This window comes from Benincasa hispida, chromosome 9 (genome assembly GCF_027475165.1).
Source record: "Benincasa hispida cultivar pf3 chromosome 9, pf3_genome.v1.1, whole genome shotgun sequence".
Classification (NCBI taxonomy): domain Eukaryota; kingdom Viridiplantae; phylum Streptophyta; class Magnoliopsida; order Cucurbitales; family Cucurbitaceae; genus Benincasa; species Benincasa hispida.
This window is the reverse complement of record NC_143486.1, coordinates 21481471-21500594: the sequence shown is the minus strand read 5'-3', so window position 1 is coordinate 21500594 and position 19124 is coordinate 21481471. Positions and strand designations below refer to the sequence as shown.

General features: G+C 36.4%; 1 protein-coding gene across 2 annotated transcripts; it reads left to right on the top strand.

Moving 5' to 3' along the window:
• Positions 1-339: 339 nt before the first annotated feature.
• On the top strand, positions 340-18769 carry LOC120086616 (AAA-type ATPase family protein). Of its 2 annotated transcripts, XM_039043351.2 has the most exons (28): positions 340-764; positions 960-1188; positions 1320-1456; positions 3277-3393; positions 3565-3711; positions 3918-4621; positions 5072-5193; positions 5295-5386; positions 5693-5924; positions 6034-6103; positions 6333-6481; positions 6591-6664; positions 6752-6925; positions 7028-7099; positions 7231-7332; positions 7447-7536; positions 11735-11810; positions 11911-12007; positions 12121-12190; positions 12290-12469; positions 14245-14367; positions 14693-14776; positions 14897-15081; positions 15161-15299; positions 15386-15445; positions 17504-17608; positions 18293-18408; positions 18627-18769. In XM_039043351.2, exons 1-27 carry the CDS (start codon positions 666-668, stop codon positions 18404-18406), a joined length of 3843 nt encoding a protein of 1280 aa, XP_038899279.1. In that variant the 5' UTR covers positions 340-665; the 3' UTR covers positions 18407-18408; positions 18627-18769. The 2 variants fall into 2 exon arrangements, with proteins under 2 accessions (XP_038899279.1, XP_038899278.1); XM_039043350.2 differs by having other exon boundaries at positions 18293-18769.
• Positions 18770-19124: the final 355 nt, after the last annotated feature.

The following is a 19124-nucleotide window of genomic DNA, read 5'->3' as shown; positions in this document are numbered from 1 at the left end:
GCCGTCGATATCGATATTTTATCGATATATTCGTAAAATTGAAATCTCGATGTTGATATCGACATTGATATTTTAATCCTTGCAATTAAGACATTATTTTTTAGTCAATTTAAAAATTACTCAAAAATATATACTTAAAAATTGGAGATTCAAATTTCACCTCACACATCATCAAAATAAAAAAGAAAAAAAGAAAAAAATCATACTAGGCAATGATATTACAACATTAAATACAAAAGGGATTTTAATCCTTATTTGCTATATCTAAATTTCCCACACACCAACCAAACTCCATACTAATAAATCCATCCAACTTGACCACCACAACTATGATTTTTAGCCTAACCAAAAACAATCCTCTTCCAACTTCCCACCCCCTCTTTTCCATTTCCCTTTCAATAAATTATTATTATTATTTAAGTATGCTTATTTTTCTTCTTGTAAGAATCAGAGGCCTACTTAACTGATCTCTGGCATAAATTTTTTCCTTCCTCTTTCCCCTCCGCCCGGTCTTCTCTCGTCTTCTCGGGCTCTCCTTTCAATTTTTTTTTTCTTCTTTATCAACACCCAAAAGTCATCCTTCAGAAGAAGAAGAAAGGAAGAAAGGAAAGAAAGAGGGATCAATTTACAGACCCAGTTGATTCTTCAACGTCTCTTCTGTTACCATGGTTGAAACCAGGCGTAGTTCTTTCTCCAAACGTTCTCTTTCTTCACCTCATGCCTCTTCCCCTCCTTCAGGTCCACCAAATCCCAAAAGATCTAAGGTCTGTTCTTCAGGATTTCTGGCCGTTTTTGGGTCTTGGGGTTGTTCTTCCACTTGGGTTTTGCATGCCAATTCTTGTTTTTTTTTTTTTTTTTTTTTTTTTTTTGGGATTTGTTCTTGGTGGGTTTTTGGTTGGGATTTTAGTTCTGGGGTTTGGTTTTGTGGGGTTTTTGATCCGTTCTTGTTTTAACGGTAGGTGATTGAGGCATCGTCGTCTACAGAGGACGTACAGAGCGCACCGTCTGTTGAGCCTTTGATCCCAGTTGGGGAATCTGGGGTTGAACCTGTAAACCCAGTCATACAATCAGCTGATCCGTTTGATACTGATTCGTTGAAGGTCAACAAAGTATGCGATGAGGCTGTTCCAGAGAATTCGCACGATCTTCAGGCAGAAGCTCAGGCTATCATGACGCCACAACCTTTAGGTGCCTTCCCAATCGGTGTTCTATGCATGTAGTTTGATTGCTTGGACCTGGGTTTTTGATGTTAAATCTTTTGGAGTTGTTGGGTTTCAATTGGGGTTTTGATCAATTTCATCAATTCATGTTGAATTTAGGTGATGTTGCAGCCGATGCGGAGAAATCTAAGGCGGTTGTGGCTACCATGCTCAATCGCACAAAGAAGCGCACGATGAGAATGGCAAAGTCAAATTCGAAGCCGGCGTGGGGAAAACTTCTTTCGCAGTGTTCACAGGTAGAGTCTTGCTCAAGAATCGTGATTCTTAGTTTGTTGTTCTTAAGACTAGTTGTTTGAAGCATGGAAATTCTTCAAGTAACATCAGCATGTCAGGATTTTGGCTTGTTTGTCTTTCTTTGTTTTCTGCAATTGATTTTCTTGGGGTCTTATTTCATCAGCTTAGTGAATTGCTGCGGAGCTGGAGAGTTGCCTCTTTTGTAACCTCTTTTCTACCTGCTGACCTCCTTTCTGGATTTCTCGTTTAGTATATCCGGCCTGGTTTCTTTCTTAATTGCATGCCATTTCTTTTTTTTCCCCTCTCAAAATGGATCAAGATTTTTCACATGAACTATCAACTTTGGTTTGTTTTTCCGGAAAAGTGAAGTGAAATGTACAGAGCAGGGATGAATTTGATTACCTATATCTAGATTCTTTAATGAAGTAAAAGGTTTTGACTAATGAAGTTGTGTGGCTAAAAGGTAATATACTAAAAAGACCTAGTATGGAGAATTAAATCCTTTTCTTTAACAAGCTGCAAGAGTGGAAAGAATGGTTAAGGACGCAATTCACGGGTTCTTTTGACAGTGATCATAAAGAGTAGTCTGTGGTGTTTGCTGCTTTCTGTTTGGAACTTTGGAGTAGGATATGTAAACTGATCAGTATTGGGCAGGATTACCCAATTGAAAAGAATGTGCAATACTTGTATGGAATGAAACCTGTACACGCTTCTAAACATCAAGTACATTTGTGGTGGACATGGGATGAAACCTTTTGCTCAAAAGCTTCCTTTCTCCATAACATTTAAGGAATAACTCATAGTTTAGTCCACCCTTCATAACTAGAAATTACTGCAGGTGTGCAATGTTTTGTGGCACATTGTTTTTCAAATGTAGCAACTCCCCCATCTTTTTCATCTTTCAAAAATATTACTTTCTATCACCGTTTTTACATTGAAGCAAATGCTTATCTGAGTGAAAGAATTGACTGAGCCTGCATTCTTCCTATAGTTCCGCTAAAAGTTTTATGGTTAAAAGGATTTTGAAGAAGCTCTACCAGAGCTTGTTTTAACCGTTACCGCTGATCTCATTAGATTCCAATGTAAAAAGACGAGCAATTTCTCTTTCCCTTCAACTTAAATACTCATCCTTATGCTTGCTAACTAATCAAAAACTTATTTCCAACACTTCTTCGGCTATAATCCCGGCTAGATCTCGAACGTTAGATCCTTTTTCACAAATTTGCTGGAGCTATAAAAAGTTCTCTTTGGACTAGCATGTCCTGGGATGGGCACAAGAGAGGAGCTCGGACCCCTCTAGCAAAAGCATTTTTGAGTAACAGAAATTATAGGTGATATTAGTTTGTTAATAATGGTAGGAGATATCATTTCCATGTTGGAGTTGGAGATTGTAGTCACTACTACTTAAGTTGGTAAGGACTGCACGGAGGAGCTGCTTGATGAATAATTTTTTTTTTTCTTTACTTAATATATCAATTTATGGGTACCAATTGTAGGGTTCAGGTTGTAAATTTGACAGGGAGTGGTTAAATTTGTAATTTATTTTATTTCATTTTGTTAGGTCATTTTCTACCTAGGATGACAGCACTAATGTAATATCATTTTTTGCTCTTAAGCTTAACTATAAAGTATAAAGGTGAGGCCTCTGCTTTGGTAATTAACCTTTTCGGAATTTAGAAAAAAGAAAAAGAACTCCTAAGCTTACCTACCCACCATAATCCGCATCTATGATATACTTACTTTGCTCCTTTTGTTTTATTAACTTCAAATATTGAGATTAATCACTGTCCTCTGACTCTCTGGATTTATTATGCTTCTGCAGAATCCACACTTGGTGATTTGTGGTACTCTGTTCACTGTTGGTCAGAGTCGTCAGTGTAATTTATGTCTTAAAGATCCATCAGTTAGTACAACTTTGTGTAAGCTGAGGCACATCAAGGTTAGAGAAATTATATTTTTTTTTCACCGTACTACTGCAGATGCTGCTGCTTAAAATTTGAGTTTATGCTTGATTTTATTTTGTTTCTCTTTATTTATTTATTTTTTATGGAATGTTTAGACGTGTTTTATTATTATTATTATTTTTTAGAACTCACTTATATTGCAACAGCGTGGGAACTCTTCTGTTGCTTTACTGGAAATCACGGGAGGCAAAGGGGCTGTCATTGTTAATGGCAAGATTGTTCAAAAAAATTCAAGTGTAATTTTAAATGGAGGTGATGAGGTCGTCTTCACTTCCTCTGGAAAGCATGCTTATGTATCCTTTTGGAGTGTTGCCATATAACCTTATGGGAAGGCTATAACTTGCGATTCTAAAGCACTTCCTTACGACGCCTGAGAAGGTTAAGAAGAAAAAGAATTTGCATTCGTTTTTTTTGTTTCTCCTTCCTTCTAATATTGGGTTTTACCTATCTTGCATGCAACAATGCGTATCTGAATTAAATTCCTTAATTTAACCGTCAGATATTTCAGCAGCTCACTAGTGATGATTTTGCTGTTTCTGGCCTGCCTTCTGTAAACATTTTAGAAGCCCATAGTGCTCCTGTTAAGGGGATTCATTTTGAAGGAAGGTCTAGGGATGCCTCAGCTGTAACTGGCGCATCCATATTAGCATCTTTTTCAAATATTCAGAAAGATTCATCTTTGCTTTCCCCACCAGCTAAAACCAATGAAGACGTGGAGTTGCCCTCTGTTTGTGGAGTGTCAGGTGAACAGAATACAGACACTAATTTGAAAGATGGTAGCACTAATAATAACGATCTAAATGGTGATGCATCCATGATAAAAAATATTGATCCAATTCCTGATTCTGCGACTGAAAGCCCCAGTCTTAATAGGCTTGCTCTAGATGCTTCTATTCATGCAAAAATAAGGGAGGTTCCTGTGGGAACTCATGAATTACGACCACTTTTACAAATTCTAGCTAGTTCGGCATCTCCCGACTTTAATCTAAATGGTGGCAGCATTTCCAAGATCCTTGATGAACAAAGGGACATTTCCAAGATCCTTGATGAACAAAGGGACATGGGGATTCTCTTTAAGGATTTTAACCCTCCTACTACACCAGTGTCAACTCGACGTCAAGCATTTAAAGAAAGATTACAACAAGGCATTCTTGAACCTGACAGCATTGATGTTTCTTTAGAGAGTTTCCCATATTATTTAAGGTGAAAGTGTGATTTCAATTGTCAATTTAAGTATATCTTTATTGTTATTTTTTTCCCCTATTATCACCTAGCAATTGTTCATGGTATATGTCAACCGTAGGTGGCATCTCAATATTGACATTTTGGAGTCTCTTCTGACTTTTGACTACTATGATTTAGTGTGTTTTGGAATGCTTTTGAGTAATGTTTAAAGGTGGAATTCTCCCCTATAAATATATTTATAAAATAACAGGAAGTAAGTGATTTTGGCACTATTCAGGTGCTTTCCTTTTTAAAAATTTAAAAAATACTTGATATGTAGCTCAACACGATGAAAACGCTGACATTTCTTCAAATTATTCAAAAGCACATTTAGCATATTGAAAAAACAACCAGAACTCAATTAAATTGTGTTGAAATCTAGACTGAGATGTGTTCTAAATTTTTATGTGATTCTGCATCTTCTTTCAGTGATACCACCAAAAATGTTTTGATTGCATCCATGTTCATTCACTTGAAGTGTAATAAATTTGTAAAGCATGCCTCAGACCTTCCTATTTTGAGCCCACGTATGCTGTTGTCTGGACCTGCAGGTTGGAACTGTCTCCCTTTCACCCTTAAACTGTAGTTTTGTTCTTCTTTCCATCTGATTCGTTTCCTTGACATGAATTGTCTATTATTTGAGTGCTTACAGGTTCAGAAATATACCAGGAAACTTTGACGAAGGCACTTGCTCGGCATTTTGGGGCCAGATTACTAATGGTGGATTCTCTTCTTTTGCCTGGTGTAAGATGCAAATCTTTACCTTCTATCATTAACTTTCCTGAAACTTCATCCATATGTTCTTTTATGAATTTGTCTACTTGTAAAGTCTCATCAGGTGGGAAGAGGTGAGATTAAATTTTGTGTAATCTTGTGAATCAGTGTTAAATTAAGTACATGATCGTGAGAAGTGGAGGGGAAAAGGGAAATAGTATTTTTCTCAAGCTTTTAAAGTACTTTGACATGTAAATCCCAGGGTTGGTTGTTCATCTCATATTTGTTTTGCAACACTTGGAAACATGACACATAAGGTTATGTTGATGAATTTAGGGACCGACACCCAAGGATGTTGATATTGTAAAAGAAAGTTCGAGAGCTGAAAGGACATCTGCTTTTGCTAAAAGAGCTGTGCAGGCCGCCGCCGCCGCCACCACTTCACAGAACAAGAAACCAACTTCCAGTGTTGAGGCTGATATAGCAGGTGGTTCTACTTTAAGCTCGCAGGCTTTGCCAAAACAGGAAGCATCCACGGCTTCATCAAAGACCACTGCTTTTAAGACAGGTATCTTCGTTTTAGTCACTATGTGACTTTGGTTGGTATGGCAACTGGTCCATCCCCAGTTTCCCACCTGTCATACGCATAATATTATTAATCTTTCATTAATTGGTAGGTGACAAAGTTAAATTTGTGGGTACCTTATCTTCTGCGCTTTCACCTCCGCTTCAAACTTGTCCTCTCAGGTAATTCCTCCACCTTCTGGCACTGGATTTTGGTGTCTGATGATTTGGAAGCTTTGGATAATTGATCTGCATCTTGTCCACTAGTTATGTTGTTACTTTGTATATCTTACTCGTATCTGTCTTATAGAAAGACATTTTTTCTGTTTAAAATCTGTTTGTAATTATTCGAAGATTTTTTGTCTTTTATTCTATTAGTTTTAGTTTCCTGCTTCATTTCTATTTCAAGCAGGGGACCCTCTTATGGTAGTCGGGGGAAAGTTGTCCTTGCTTTTGAAGAGAATGGATCCTCAAAAATAGGGGTGAGATTTGACAAATCAATTCCAGACGGTAACGATCTAGGTGGCCTTTGTGAAGAAGATCATGGCTTCTTTTGTTCTGGTTATTCTTCCCTACTTGTTTTCCCTTTCCATGGGTTCATTTCTAATATTTTATTATATTATGCCTAGAACTTTGCGTGTGATATGATTGTTCTAAATTGGCATCACAGCTAATCATCTACTTCGCCTGGATGGTCCTGGAGGTGATGATACTGATAAGCTTGCTATTGATGAAGTTTTTGAGGTACTCATTGCCCTAAACTGCTTGGAGCTATGTTTCCTTTTCTTTTGGCATTCACATGAGCATCTCACTACAATATTGGCCTTGTAGGTTGTCTCAAATGAGAGTAAAAACAGCTCGCTAATATTGTTCGTCAAAGACATAGAAAAGGCAATGGTGGGACACTCAGATGCTTACTCTATTCTTAAGGGCAGGCTTGAAAATTTACCAGGAAATGTTGTTGTTATTGGCTCCCACACCCATATGGATAATCGGAAAGAAAAGGTGAGCAGAGCATTTTGTCTTGCCTCCTCCCCCCTTTATTTCTTTAAGCGTATGTTTGGTTAGTTTTATTTTTTTTTTCTCTAAACAACTGTATATTTTCAGTCCCATCCTGGGGGTCTTCTATTTACCAAGTTTGGAAGCAATCAAACAGCGTTACTTGATCTTGCTTTCCCAGTATGTATCTTCTTCTTTGTTTATGCATTCTTGTAGCATTAGCTTTGACCATCTTTTTTTAAAAAAAGTCTTGTGGTATTTCTTCTCCTTCTAGTAGTATTCAACAGTAAGTATCACGTTTCCGTATTCAGGATAATTTTGGCAGATTGCATGATAGGAACAAAGAAACTCCAAAAGCGACGAAGCAACTTAGTCGACTGTTTCCTAACAAAGTGACCATATTACCTCCTCAGGTACAGTGATCTTATTGCTGGTTTTGTTGTCTTACTGCTTCTGTCTATCAAATTCAGCACATGATTCTTTGTTCTTTGTTCTCTTGGTTTTTTTTTTTGGGTGAATGTTGGTAGGAGGAGGCCTTACTTTCAGAGTGGAAGCAACAATTGGAACGTGATACTGAAACTCTGAAAACACAAGCAAATATCGTCAGCATACGCATGGTGAGTGCTGGATGATATCTTGCTTCTAAATTCTCTTTTTGTATGTAAAAACACCCTTTTGTTTACATTGGGTTCACCGTTAAAAACTCGCATTCTGTCACATTATATACTTTTCTTTTTCATTCTTCTTGGTATGCACTATGCCCCTTTTACTTCAGTTAATCGTGTTCACAAATTGCCCTAGATTATATGGTGTTAATCTACTTTTGATGAATTACTAATGCCCTTTGAACTTATCGTGTCATTTTTTTTAATGTGAAACCCGCGCTCTGATTGAGAAACAGGAAACATTATAAGGCAATGTAATATCAACCCATCTAAGGGGAGTCCACCGAACAAAGTGACTCAATCCCAAAAAATTAAACCAAACTTATTATTACAACAAACTCGAGTAGTAGAAGTCCACAAGGAGTTAAAACTAACACTATCCCACACCTTAAACCAGACCTCTCGACCCCTTTAGAGAATCTACTACATCCCAAACAACAAGCTTGCCCAATATTTGCCCTTATTCCAAAAAGGAGGTGCCTCAGTACCTCCAATTAATAAATTGGCTGCTCCATAGAATGTGAAAGATATGCTCCCTTGCAGAGAAGACATCACTATGGCCTCAAAAGGAAAGAGGAATACCTCAGAATGTGATCCAAAAGTGTTGACTCTCCCTCTTTGGGGGAGATGCCAAAGAGAGGACATGGGGAACACCAGGTTGAGTGAGTGAGGCCTGAGGGATAGGAAAGGAGGCAGAATAAAGAACTACAAGAAAAGATCCTAGAAGGATTGAGGAACCAAATAGGATATTTATCCTTCCTAGAGTCACAAGGACAAAGAGATAAAGGTGCTAACACCTCCATTGTCTTCTCATTTGAAAGCGCATAGCGAAAGCCCAACGTTGAGGAGGAATTCCTTGGGTCTTCATAATGCAACCTCATCTTAAACAGATGTTACAAAAAGGCACAGAGGTTTATCTCCCACGCCTACAGCTCCTAGAATTACACGTTTGTCCTGTTCCCAGTGGAACATTTCACAACTTAAAGAGAAGGGAGGAAAACCTTACAAAATTGCAATCTAGGGGTTTTCACTGTTCAACCATTCCTAACCAGGTCCTTGTATTTACTCTTAATGCAACTACCACTAGCCATCTTGATAAGCGCTCAATATGCTGGATTTATGCAAAGCTAGAGGTCATTCTAGGATCCTTGCAAACACTCACAAATAAGGCTAACTTAACGAATGATTCCAACCAAGAGCTTAGTTAGAAGGATGAATAGTTAGATCAAATTGAGCATCTACAATGGTCATTCCTAGATCCTACAATTCACTCCAAAATTAGTTGGGTGAAAACTAATCCGATGAATTGGTCTAATCATCCTTTTTTTTTCTTAAAAAAAATGAGAAATGATATTTGAATTTCATTGATGGTATGAAATTACAAAAGGGCAAAAATGCTGTGACTGATTACACAATGCTATTCCAATGTGGAATGAGAGAGGTAAGGTTATAATCACAAGAAGATGGAGTGAATTTACACCAAGTGAGCGATGTATCAGTTTAATCATCAAAACTTAATAAATGAAAATTGTGAAAATAAGATCTAGGAAATTGAAACTCAATTGCACATCAATTGAGAAGTCAATACAAAACTAAAAATGTAGAATTGATCCAAATAGTCTTAAATATCGTCTCTGGAAGGCACCAAGCTTTTGATGTGCACGTTAGACAAGGGGTAGAAAAAAATACAAGGTTTTGGATATCATTAATGTGAGTTTTTAAGAGCAGTACAAGTCAAATGGATGTTCAAAGGTCCATGAACTCAAAAGTCATTCAAAACCTAATGAATGAAAATTGTGAATATAAGACCTAGGAAATTGAAACTCAATAGCACATCAATTGGTAAGTCAAAATACAAAACTGAAAATGTAGAACTGCTCCAAATAGTCTTAAATATCTTCTCTAGAAGGCAGTAGGCACCAAGCTTGATGTGCACATTTGACAAGGTTTGACATCACGAATTCCATCACTGTGTACACCTGACAACATTTCCTTAACAATTTCTGCACAGTTTTTTTGACCTTTGTGCCATCTTCCAAACCATACAACTTTTTCCGTGCCATCTTCACTTCATTCTCATATATAGTCATTAAGCTAACATTACACATAAATTTGGGCTTGAAATCTTGGCCTCTTCTTGTGCATTAGCTAGCTTTTGTAGATGTAGTGTGAAAGCCTCTTGAATCTTCTTTGCCTTGCTTCTTGTACTAGCTCTTCCGGATACATGTAATGGATCAATGGTTGGATTCACATCACATCTGGACCTCATTACCTCATTACGCAATCTTACTACCAATGCCCAACCCTTGAAGGTCCATAGGTTTTGGGACTGTCCCAACTAACCAAGTGTCAGCCTCCCTCTCATCAACCTCTTCCCACAAAAAATTCCTCCATACGTTCTCTAACTTTGTACTTGCCGTTGTTTGTTTGTCGTTCCTTGTGTTTCAATAATACCCACAATTACTTGTGCTTGTTTGACTACTGAAGACATCATTGAATATGCTATTTTTAATGCTTTTTTGGTGTAAAGATATACCTGCTTTTAAAAGCCATATTTTATTGTCCCTTACTACAAATTGGAAACATCTATACTCCCTATAATATGGGAACTTTTGTACCTATGGATATTCGTGAATATTTCATTCAATCAATGAAATAGTTTCTTATTCAAAGAAAATAATACCCGTTAGGTAGATGGGTACTTCTGTTGTATTACAGGGAGTTTGAATGGTTCTAAGTCTAATGGGGAGGATATCGGTGCATTCTGAACTTCGTTTTTGAGAAATAGTCTCTTCAATATATCAACGAAAAGTTCTTTTCCGTTTAGAAAAGAAAAAAAGTCTAATGGGGAGGAAAAGGAGGGTTTTTTTACAGGTGTGGAGGGATTGGCATTTGAGTTGTAGGATATGCTTGATTAAATGCCTTGTCGTGGGCGTTCAATTATCCCACTTTTTTGTAATTACTATTGGTCAGGTCTTATTCTTTTGGATTTTGGATTGGATTTCTTAGGGTCTGTTTGGTAGGCAATCTAAAAACAAAAATTTAAAAACAAAAGGGTTCAATAAAAACATAAGTATTTCATGTTTTCAAATATGTGTTTGGTAGGAGATTCAACATTTAAATTCCAATCTAAACAATTTTTCGTGATGTGTTTGATAATATATTTGCAAACCATAAGACTAGTTCTTGCTACTCACTAAAAATTAGGTTGAATATAAACTACTACTAATTAATTTATGAACTTGTTTTAGTTTAAAAAATTGTATAATTATTATCTCGTAATATCATATATCATATATTATATATTATATGTTACATATTTTAGTTTAACAAAAATAATTGAATTTATACCATGAAATACTATATTTGTTGATGGTTGTTTCTAGAAAAAATTAATATAATGTTATATTTTAAAATTTCAAATTCAAAATCTGAATACATTGAAAACATAAAAATGTTAGTTTTTAGAATTTGCATTGTTTAGATTACGGAATCTGAAACAGTTTTCAATAACAGAATCGAGACTGCCTACTAAATGCATATTTGCTAAACTCAATAAACACAATTTGGGCAACAAAAAAGAAAAAGTCCGCAAAACCCCTCTAGAGAAAGGGTTTCCAACAAGTAAGATACTACCTAGAGGATAATTACAAAGTCTTCGAAATGGCAACCCAAAGAGAAATATGGACCTTACCAAGGTCTAAACATCAACCATAGTCTCTCTATCCACACCTCTGAACACTGTTATTCCTCTTCCCCCTAATATCGCACAAAATAGCTCACACCCTAGCTAACCCTAAAACCTACCAAACTAAGGACGTTTCATTTTTTCTCAACGAAAGTAGTAGTTTCTATTAAAAAAAAAAAAGAAATAGAATCTGAGTTGTCTACCAAACAGATCCTTAGTTTTCAGGCCTTTTTTTCTTTCATTTTTTCAATGAATGCTCGATTTCTCATAGGTGAAAAGGTATAGAGTAAGTGAGAATAGTTTTGATGCGCACAAGTTAGCTTGGACACTCACGAATATTATAGAAAAAAAAGAGTAAAATTATTGTCTGGATATACTGTTTCTTTCCTTTCTCATGATATTTGGATATTTCATGCTAATTTTTTTCCCCTTTTCTTATTCATGTATTTGATGTGCTTTCAGGTTCTCAATCGTATTGGTTTGGATTGCTCTAACCTCAACACTCTCTGCATTAAAGATCAAGCACTAACACTTGACAGTTCGTACATCTGATTCTTTTTTTCTTTTTTGTAATTACTTTTCTATGGTTACTGATTGCAACTTAGAAGTTAAAACTGATCCTGCATTTATCTTAACAGCCGTTGAGAAAGTTGTAGGCTGGGCTTTGAGTCACCATTTCATGCATTTTTCTGAAGTGTTGGTTAAGGATACTAAACTCATCATTTCTACAGAAAGGTTGTCTACTTTTTCTTGGTGGCAGCAAATTGTTGTATCAAACTATAATAAGGAAAATGAATTATGTATCATGTTCTTGTGTTCATAGTGACTTGGTGTGTTTTATACTGCAGTATTGAGTATGGGTTGAACATTTTACATGGTCTTCAGAGTGAGAACAAGAGCTTGAAGAAGTCACTCAGGGTAATCTTGTAGAACAATGGATCTTCGAACGAATGAATTTTGTTTTCCTTTGTCTTTTGGTTCTTAAATTTAAATTAGGGTGTGGTTGAACAATTTTAGGATGTGGTTACTGAGAATGAATTCGAAAAGAAACTTCTTGCTGATGTTATTCCACCTGGTGACATCGGTGTTACATTTGAAGACATTGGTGCTTTAGAAAATGTGAAGGACACGTTGAAGGAATTGGTGATGCTTCCCCTACAAAGGCCTGAATTGTTTTGCAAAGGGCAGTTAACGAAGGTTTGCACTTCTTACCTACGGTTATTTTTTCATAGATGTATACTGGATTTTTTTGCTCATACTTATCCCGGACTATTTCTTAGAAAAATTAAACATGTTTAAAAAATGTTCTATACCATTAAAACCAATTAGGGTGTGTTTGACGCACAAAGTTAAGTTGCGTTTGGGTTGCGTTGGTTTAATATATGTTTATGTTCAAGGTGCAGAGTTGGTTAAAGAAGTTTGTATTAAGGAAAACTATTAAATTAGGGTTATATGGTGTAGATTTTTTGTAACCTATAGAAGTATGCTTGTTTTGCTGCCTGTTTTTATTTGCTTTAACTTTCTTTTTTTTTTAACCATCGATCATATATTTTATGATTTTATGCATGAAGCCATCATACTTGAGGTAGAAAAAAAATACTATTTTTTCATAAGATAAACAAACTTACACCTTCACATTTGTGGAATGGCATGCACCAAAAATAAGTATGTCATTGATGGATTTAGGGCCTTTTATGGCATCTTTATGTCAAATGGTAGGTTAGGGTTAATTATGTATGTGTGTTGGTTGGCTTAGAGCATTTGTACGTGCCACTATTCATAAACATGACATAGGAAATTTTAACATCATTGTTCCACAATTGAGAATGTATGTTTGAAAAAATGAATCATTCTTTTTTTAAAATACAAATGTATGTGTATTATATAGGTTTTTCTTAAGAAATAAGGTTTGTCCATCTTTTTTTCCTGTGGGCTACACGTATTATGGGGTGAAGAAGAAATAGGGAATGCTAATGTTCCTTTTAGCATGCCATTTGATCTTTTAGTTTAACATAAAAACTTGAATTAGGGCCATTTGGATTGCCTAGGAAAAAGGTGTTTTCTAAAAGTCATTTTCATTTTCTATGCGTTTGGTTACATTTTCTCAAAAATGTCTTTGTGCACAAGTATGTTTGGTTGCTATTAATGCCAATTTTCTGTGAAAGATGACTATTAAACACTATGAACTAATAATTTCAAATTTGTATTTAGAAACACTTTCATCCTTTTTTTTAAAAAAATTATTTATTATTATTTTTTTTTGAGTGTATGATCGGCCAAGTTGGTTGTAGAGATTTTAGATGATAGATAGAGTTGGTGGTTGTAGTTGGTCGCTGGGGTGATTGTTGGAGTTAGCCGCTGGAGGTGGTCAGCGTTAGAGTTGATTGTCAGAGGTGGTCTTTGCCAAAGTAGTTGAAATTTGTACCCATGGGTGGGGTCATTGGAAATAACCAACTCAAGTTGGTGGGCCAAGCACCCCCTTAGGAGGTGTTTGGGCAAAGAGTGGAGTTGCGAAAAATCGAGGGAGTTGTGAAGTCGTAGACCTACAATGTAAGGAGTTTACAAGACATGAAATTGATGTTTTTAGTCGTGTAGCCCACAAACTCCTTGGCCCAGACATGGAGTTAGAGTTAACAACTCCACCCCTCCCAACTCCAACTCCTGTGCCAAACACCCGGTTAATGAGTAAAACAGGAACTATTTGTAGTTACGTTACAAAATATGGTAGTTAAGGTCGTAAATTAAATGTTTGGTATTCCAGTTGAAAGATGTCACCTCCTGTGCTTTATATATTTTTCTATACGTTTGTCTGTTTTTGGAGGAAGTTTAATGAAAAGTCGCATGGGAAGAAAAAAATATACAAGTTTATTGAATTAATTGTTGAGCAAGTATGAACCACTTTACTGGTTGCTTACCAGCTGTTATGCACTTTGATACCTAGTATTTCATCTGTATAAATATTACTCTGACAGCCATGCAAAGGAATTTTGCTTTTTGGTCCACCTGGTACTGGTAAAACAATGCTTGCTAAAGCTGTTGCAACTGAGGCTGGTGCGAACTTTATCAACATCTCCATGTCAAGCATTACTTCTAAGGTACATATATGCTATTTTTTACAGGAAAAAAAAAGTCCTTCATTTGCTAAATAGTGCCATTAGAAGTGTAAAAGAGGCAAAGGCAACCCCCCACCCCACCTACACACCCAGCCACCCACCCGTTATGTATATTTTGTAATAAATAAAATGAACAAAATAATATGGACTCCCTTAAGCAGAAAGAAGGGGAAACCTAAGGATTGGAATGACTAAAGTTTGCTTATCTCATTTTAGGAAAATTTCTATCATAAAAAGAATCTTTGATTGCATATCATCCCGGGGTTATTCTCTGTAAATATTATGCACTGTCTGTGTTTCTTTGCAGTGGTTTGGTGAGGGTGAAAAATACGTGAAGGCAGTGTTTTCTCTAGCAAGTAAAATTGCTCCAAGTGTTGTGTTCGTTGACGAGGTTGGTTAAGGAAAATTATGGTTACGCTAACATGTATACTTCATAGGAATTTCTTTGTCACTATTGTTGCATCTTTCCGCTATAGTTATAGTTCTCAAAATGAGTATATTGCTGCTGTAGGTTGATAGCATGTTAGGAAGACGTGAAATTCCGGGAGAACATGAGGCTATGCGCAAAATGAAAAATGAATTTATGGTGAATTGGGATGGGTTGCGAACAAAGGATAAAGAACGTGTACTGGTACTTGCTGCCACCAACAGGCCATTTGATCTTGATGAGGCTGTGATTAGGAGACTTCCTCGGAGGTACTTCTGTGTAATGCTGGTATCTTTACTTATGTTATCAATATCCATCTGATCTTGAATATGTGACTGTTCTCTGTAGATTGATGGTTAACTTGCCCGATGCCCCAAATAGAGAGAAGATTTTGAGAGTTATACTGGCCAAAGAAGAATTGGCCACTGACGTTGATTTAGAGGCAATTGCAAATATGACTGATGGATATTCTGGAAGTGATTTGAAGGTCATCTTTCTTGTTCAAGTTTCCACCATCTCCTAGTTGTATAAAAAAGTTGAAAAGAATGCTCATCCTACCATATTTGATTGCAGAATCTATGTGTAACCGCAGCACACTGCCCCATCAGAGAAATTTTGGACAAGGAGAAAAAGGTTAGCCTATCATTCTGTTTTCCTAGATTGTGTATCTAGGCGCCATCGTTTATTGTTTCTTACTTTCCTTATGCTAGACTATTTAAGGGTCTTCTAGTTTTGAATACTGTCATTGTAGTTCAAGTTTGATTTTAATTTTTCCATACATGTATTTTGAATACTAATTTGGATATTTTCAGTCGAATTTCTACTATGATGTTTGAAGGTTAAAGGTCATTTGCAGTTGTGGAACAGAATTTTATGGTGGAATGATGATATCATTTCTCCTGGTCCTTCACTAGAAAGTCCTAGGTTGTCATTAGATTTGTTATTTCAAGGTTGCACTGGTTTTTACTTTTTTTTTACCAGAAACTCAAATTCAGCAAGGCAGCACTGAAGCTAGAAGCTATGGTGCAGAGAGGTCTTTGGAGCGCTTGATCTAAGAAAACTGTCACTCTGTCAGTAAAGTGAATGACAGGAATTGATAATATAGCCAGGAAATTTAGTGTCTTATCTCTAATGAGCGTCTAGAAGAATGTAGTTGAGGCTTCAGTTGACGATGGAAATCATTTAAAACAAGTGCAGAAGTGGATGCATGAGATGCAAGTTTACTGGCTGGAAGCAGAGGATGTTTTTGATAAAAACAACTTTAAGTTGAGAAAAAATGAAAGAATTCACGGGCATACAAAAACCAAGCCGACAAAAAGGGGGAATCCCACCACAAGGACTCTAACTATACAAGACCATATCAATAGAATAATGACAAAAAACATGGAAGCAGAGGATGTTGTGGAAGAGGCAATTGATTTCTCCTTCAATCTTAGTTCCAGAAAGATGGCAATGGATCTGTAATAGAAGGCCTTAACTACTCATGTGTCCCATTAGTAAAAAGTATAGGAGTTCGTTGGGAGAGTCCTTTTGAGCACCTTGTGGAGCTTAGTTAGAACCAAAACCTTGGCCCTGAAGTTCCCTATAAACATCTAAAAGATATCTGAAGTTCCCTCTTTCTTTACTAAGGAATAAAACATCATCTAAAGAGGTAGTAAAAAAACATGGAGTTGAGGTATCCCCAGATTTCATCTGTTCATCGTGGAATTGGTTCTTTAAGATTTTCAGGTCTGTGTCGGCTGATAATAGGAGGGGTTCTTAGGAGTTTGAGGAGGTGCTCTTGAATCCTTCCTTCCACGAGAAAGGGTGGGCTTTTTGCCAGTCTTGTCTTTTTTTGATGCGGGGCATTTGGTTTGAGAGGAATGGTAGAATTTTTTGTTTGGTGGGGAGGTCTGAGAGGATATTTGGGACCCCTTTTTGTAATTGGGTGGGATGCTGGTTGTTTTTTCAGCTTCTTTTCTGTTTTCCTTTGCATTATAGCCTTCCAACAATGGAAGTTTGGTTTCTTATTTAAAAAAAGAAAAATCCCCATCAAGCCAAGGACAAAGAGGCTTGCCCATTTGCACAAATTTGGGTGAAAAAGTGTGGTTACGGAAAGTTCTTGAAAGGGAACACCAAGTAGGAGCTAGGTGCAAATATTTTGACTAAAGCTCGAAAGCCTCTTCATTTGTTTTTTTCCTCCTGAAGAGTTCTTTGTTCCTCTCGAACGATAATCTCCATAATGAAGCTGCTATGGTGTTTGTCCATTGGACTTTTGCAATGCCTTGGAAAGCACCACCGAACTGCTCTTAGGAACACACTACTTAATATTGATACTATTGGAAGTATTGAAAGTGATTGTCTTTCCAGCAAGATTCAGCACAGAGGCTAGAGAAAAAGACACGCTTCTATGGTTTCCTTATGATACAAAAAGAAAAGGTTATTTGAAGAAATAAATATGGAGTGGCACTGGCACTCCTTGTAGGAAAATGTATACTGACTTAAATTGGTGTATCTTGGATAGGGAGTGGAACTGGCACTCCTTTTAACATTTTTTGCTTTTTACATTCAGTAGTTGCAAGCATTCTTTTGTCCTCTTTTATTTCAACTAACAAGCACGTCTGGCATTCCTTTTCTGATGTTAAGAAAGAAAATTATATGACATAATGGTATTTTTATGGATGTACAATGAGTTCTGTTCATAAATTACAGGAGAGAGTCTCTGCTTTGACTGACAACAAACCCTTACCAGCACTATATAGCAGCAGTGACGTTCGCCCTTTAAAAATGGAGGACTTTAGATTTGCACATGAGCAGGTTGGTTTACACGGCCCTGAATTATTTATTTATTTTTTGGGTTGTGAAGGCAATTGATGATACAATAAGGGGTTTCCCCCTTTGAAGAGCCTGCGGAGTTTCTAAATTGGACAACTACAAAGTTCTTGTCTTTATGTCTTGAAATCTTTCTTTAGTTATATTTGTTACAGTGAGATTACATCTATTATTAGCAAAAAATTTCTAGCCTTTATTAATGTTGTAGTAGAATGAGAATGTACACTGCATTTCTATTATTTCATTTGGAGTATTAAAACTAGGATCTGAAATAATTATAGAAATGCTAAGTGAACACAACCATTTATTTGGGGGAACTGCATTGTTATGCTTGCTGGGGTGATAGCCTCGTTTCAATGCTTCATGCATTCTATAACGTAGCCTTTTTTTTTCTCGAGTACTGCTGGGGTGTTCAACCCGAGCCGACACAGAAATGTAGTTAAAAGTCAAAACAAATCCTCTCTTTTGCCTGTCCTCTTTTAATCCAACTTATACACCCTTAACTACCACAAATTCTTCACTTAAATTTCTCTTGCACATGGGATCTTTGGATAGCTTCACAAGTCTAGAAGGTTACCAAAGAACTAGAGACGACTTGATGTGTTTTTTGTTTTTCTTTAAAATTTATTAGTCTTCTTTATTCCATGACCTTTGCCACTACATCACTAGGTGTGTGCGAGCGTCTCATCGGAGTCGACAAACATGAATGAGCTCCTCCAATGGAACGACCTCTATGGAGAAGGTGGGTCGAGGAAGAAGAAGTCTTTGAGCTACTTCATGTAGAGGTGATTGTATCTTTGTATAGAGTTTCTTGCCCTTTTCCTTTTTCATTTCTTTGATTTCCAAACCCCGTCCCCACTACTCGAAAAGAGTGGAAGATCGGGGATAGATGTGTGGAAATCGATCCTGACCCCTGGCCTTCCTCCCCTCCCCACATTCCCTTTATTGTATCATATATAGTTTTTTCCTACCCTCATTTATTTAATTCTCCATGCTTTTGTAGGAATTTTACAATTTCCTTAGGTAATTTGACCAAAACCTCTCCATCTTTTCCTGTAGCACCTGGTTAACCTGGTAAATTCAGTATATATATAAAATGATGTATGTTGTACTAATTAATGAAAGTAATAATTCCCATTTTTGTAACATGGTTTCTTTTTTGCTTGTATTACACTGGGCACAATTTGTAACATTTGTCTCGCTATATTTTCATGGAAGATAAACTAGTACTCTACTCTACTTTTATGTTTTATGTTTTATGTTTTATTATATTTTATAACTCAAGAACAGTTGTACAACCTCCTGTTCAGAAGTAAGGTTGCATTTTTATTATGTTTATATCATTTTAAAAATATGTTGCTTGAAAAAATATCTTTTCAACGTCAATTATAATTCAACATATCGCATATGTGGCACTTCGATTCAGTGAAATAAATGTCTAATTGAATGGAAGTGGAAGTTTAGGGTCAACCATTTCGGTTTGTTTGTTTGTTTGTTTGTT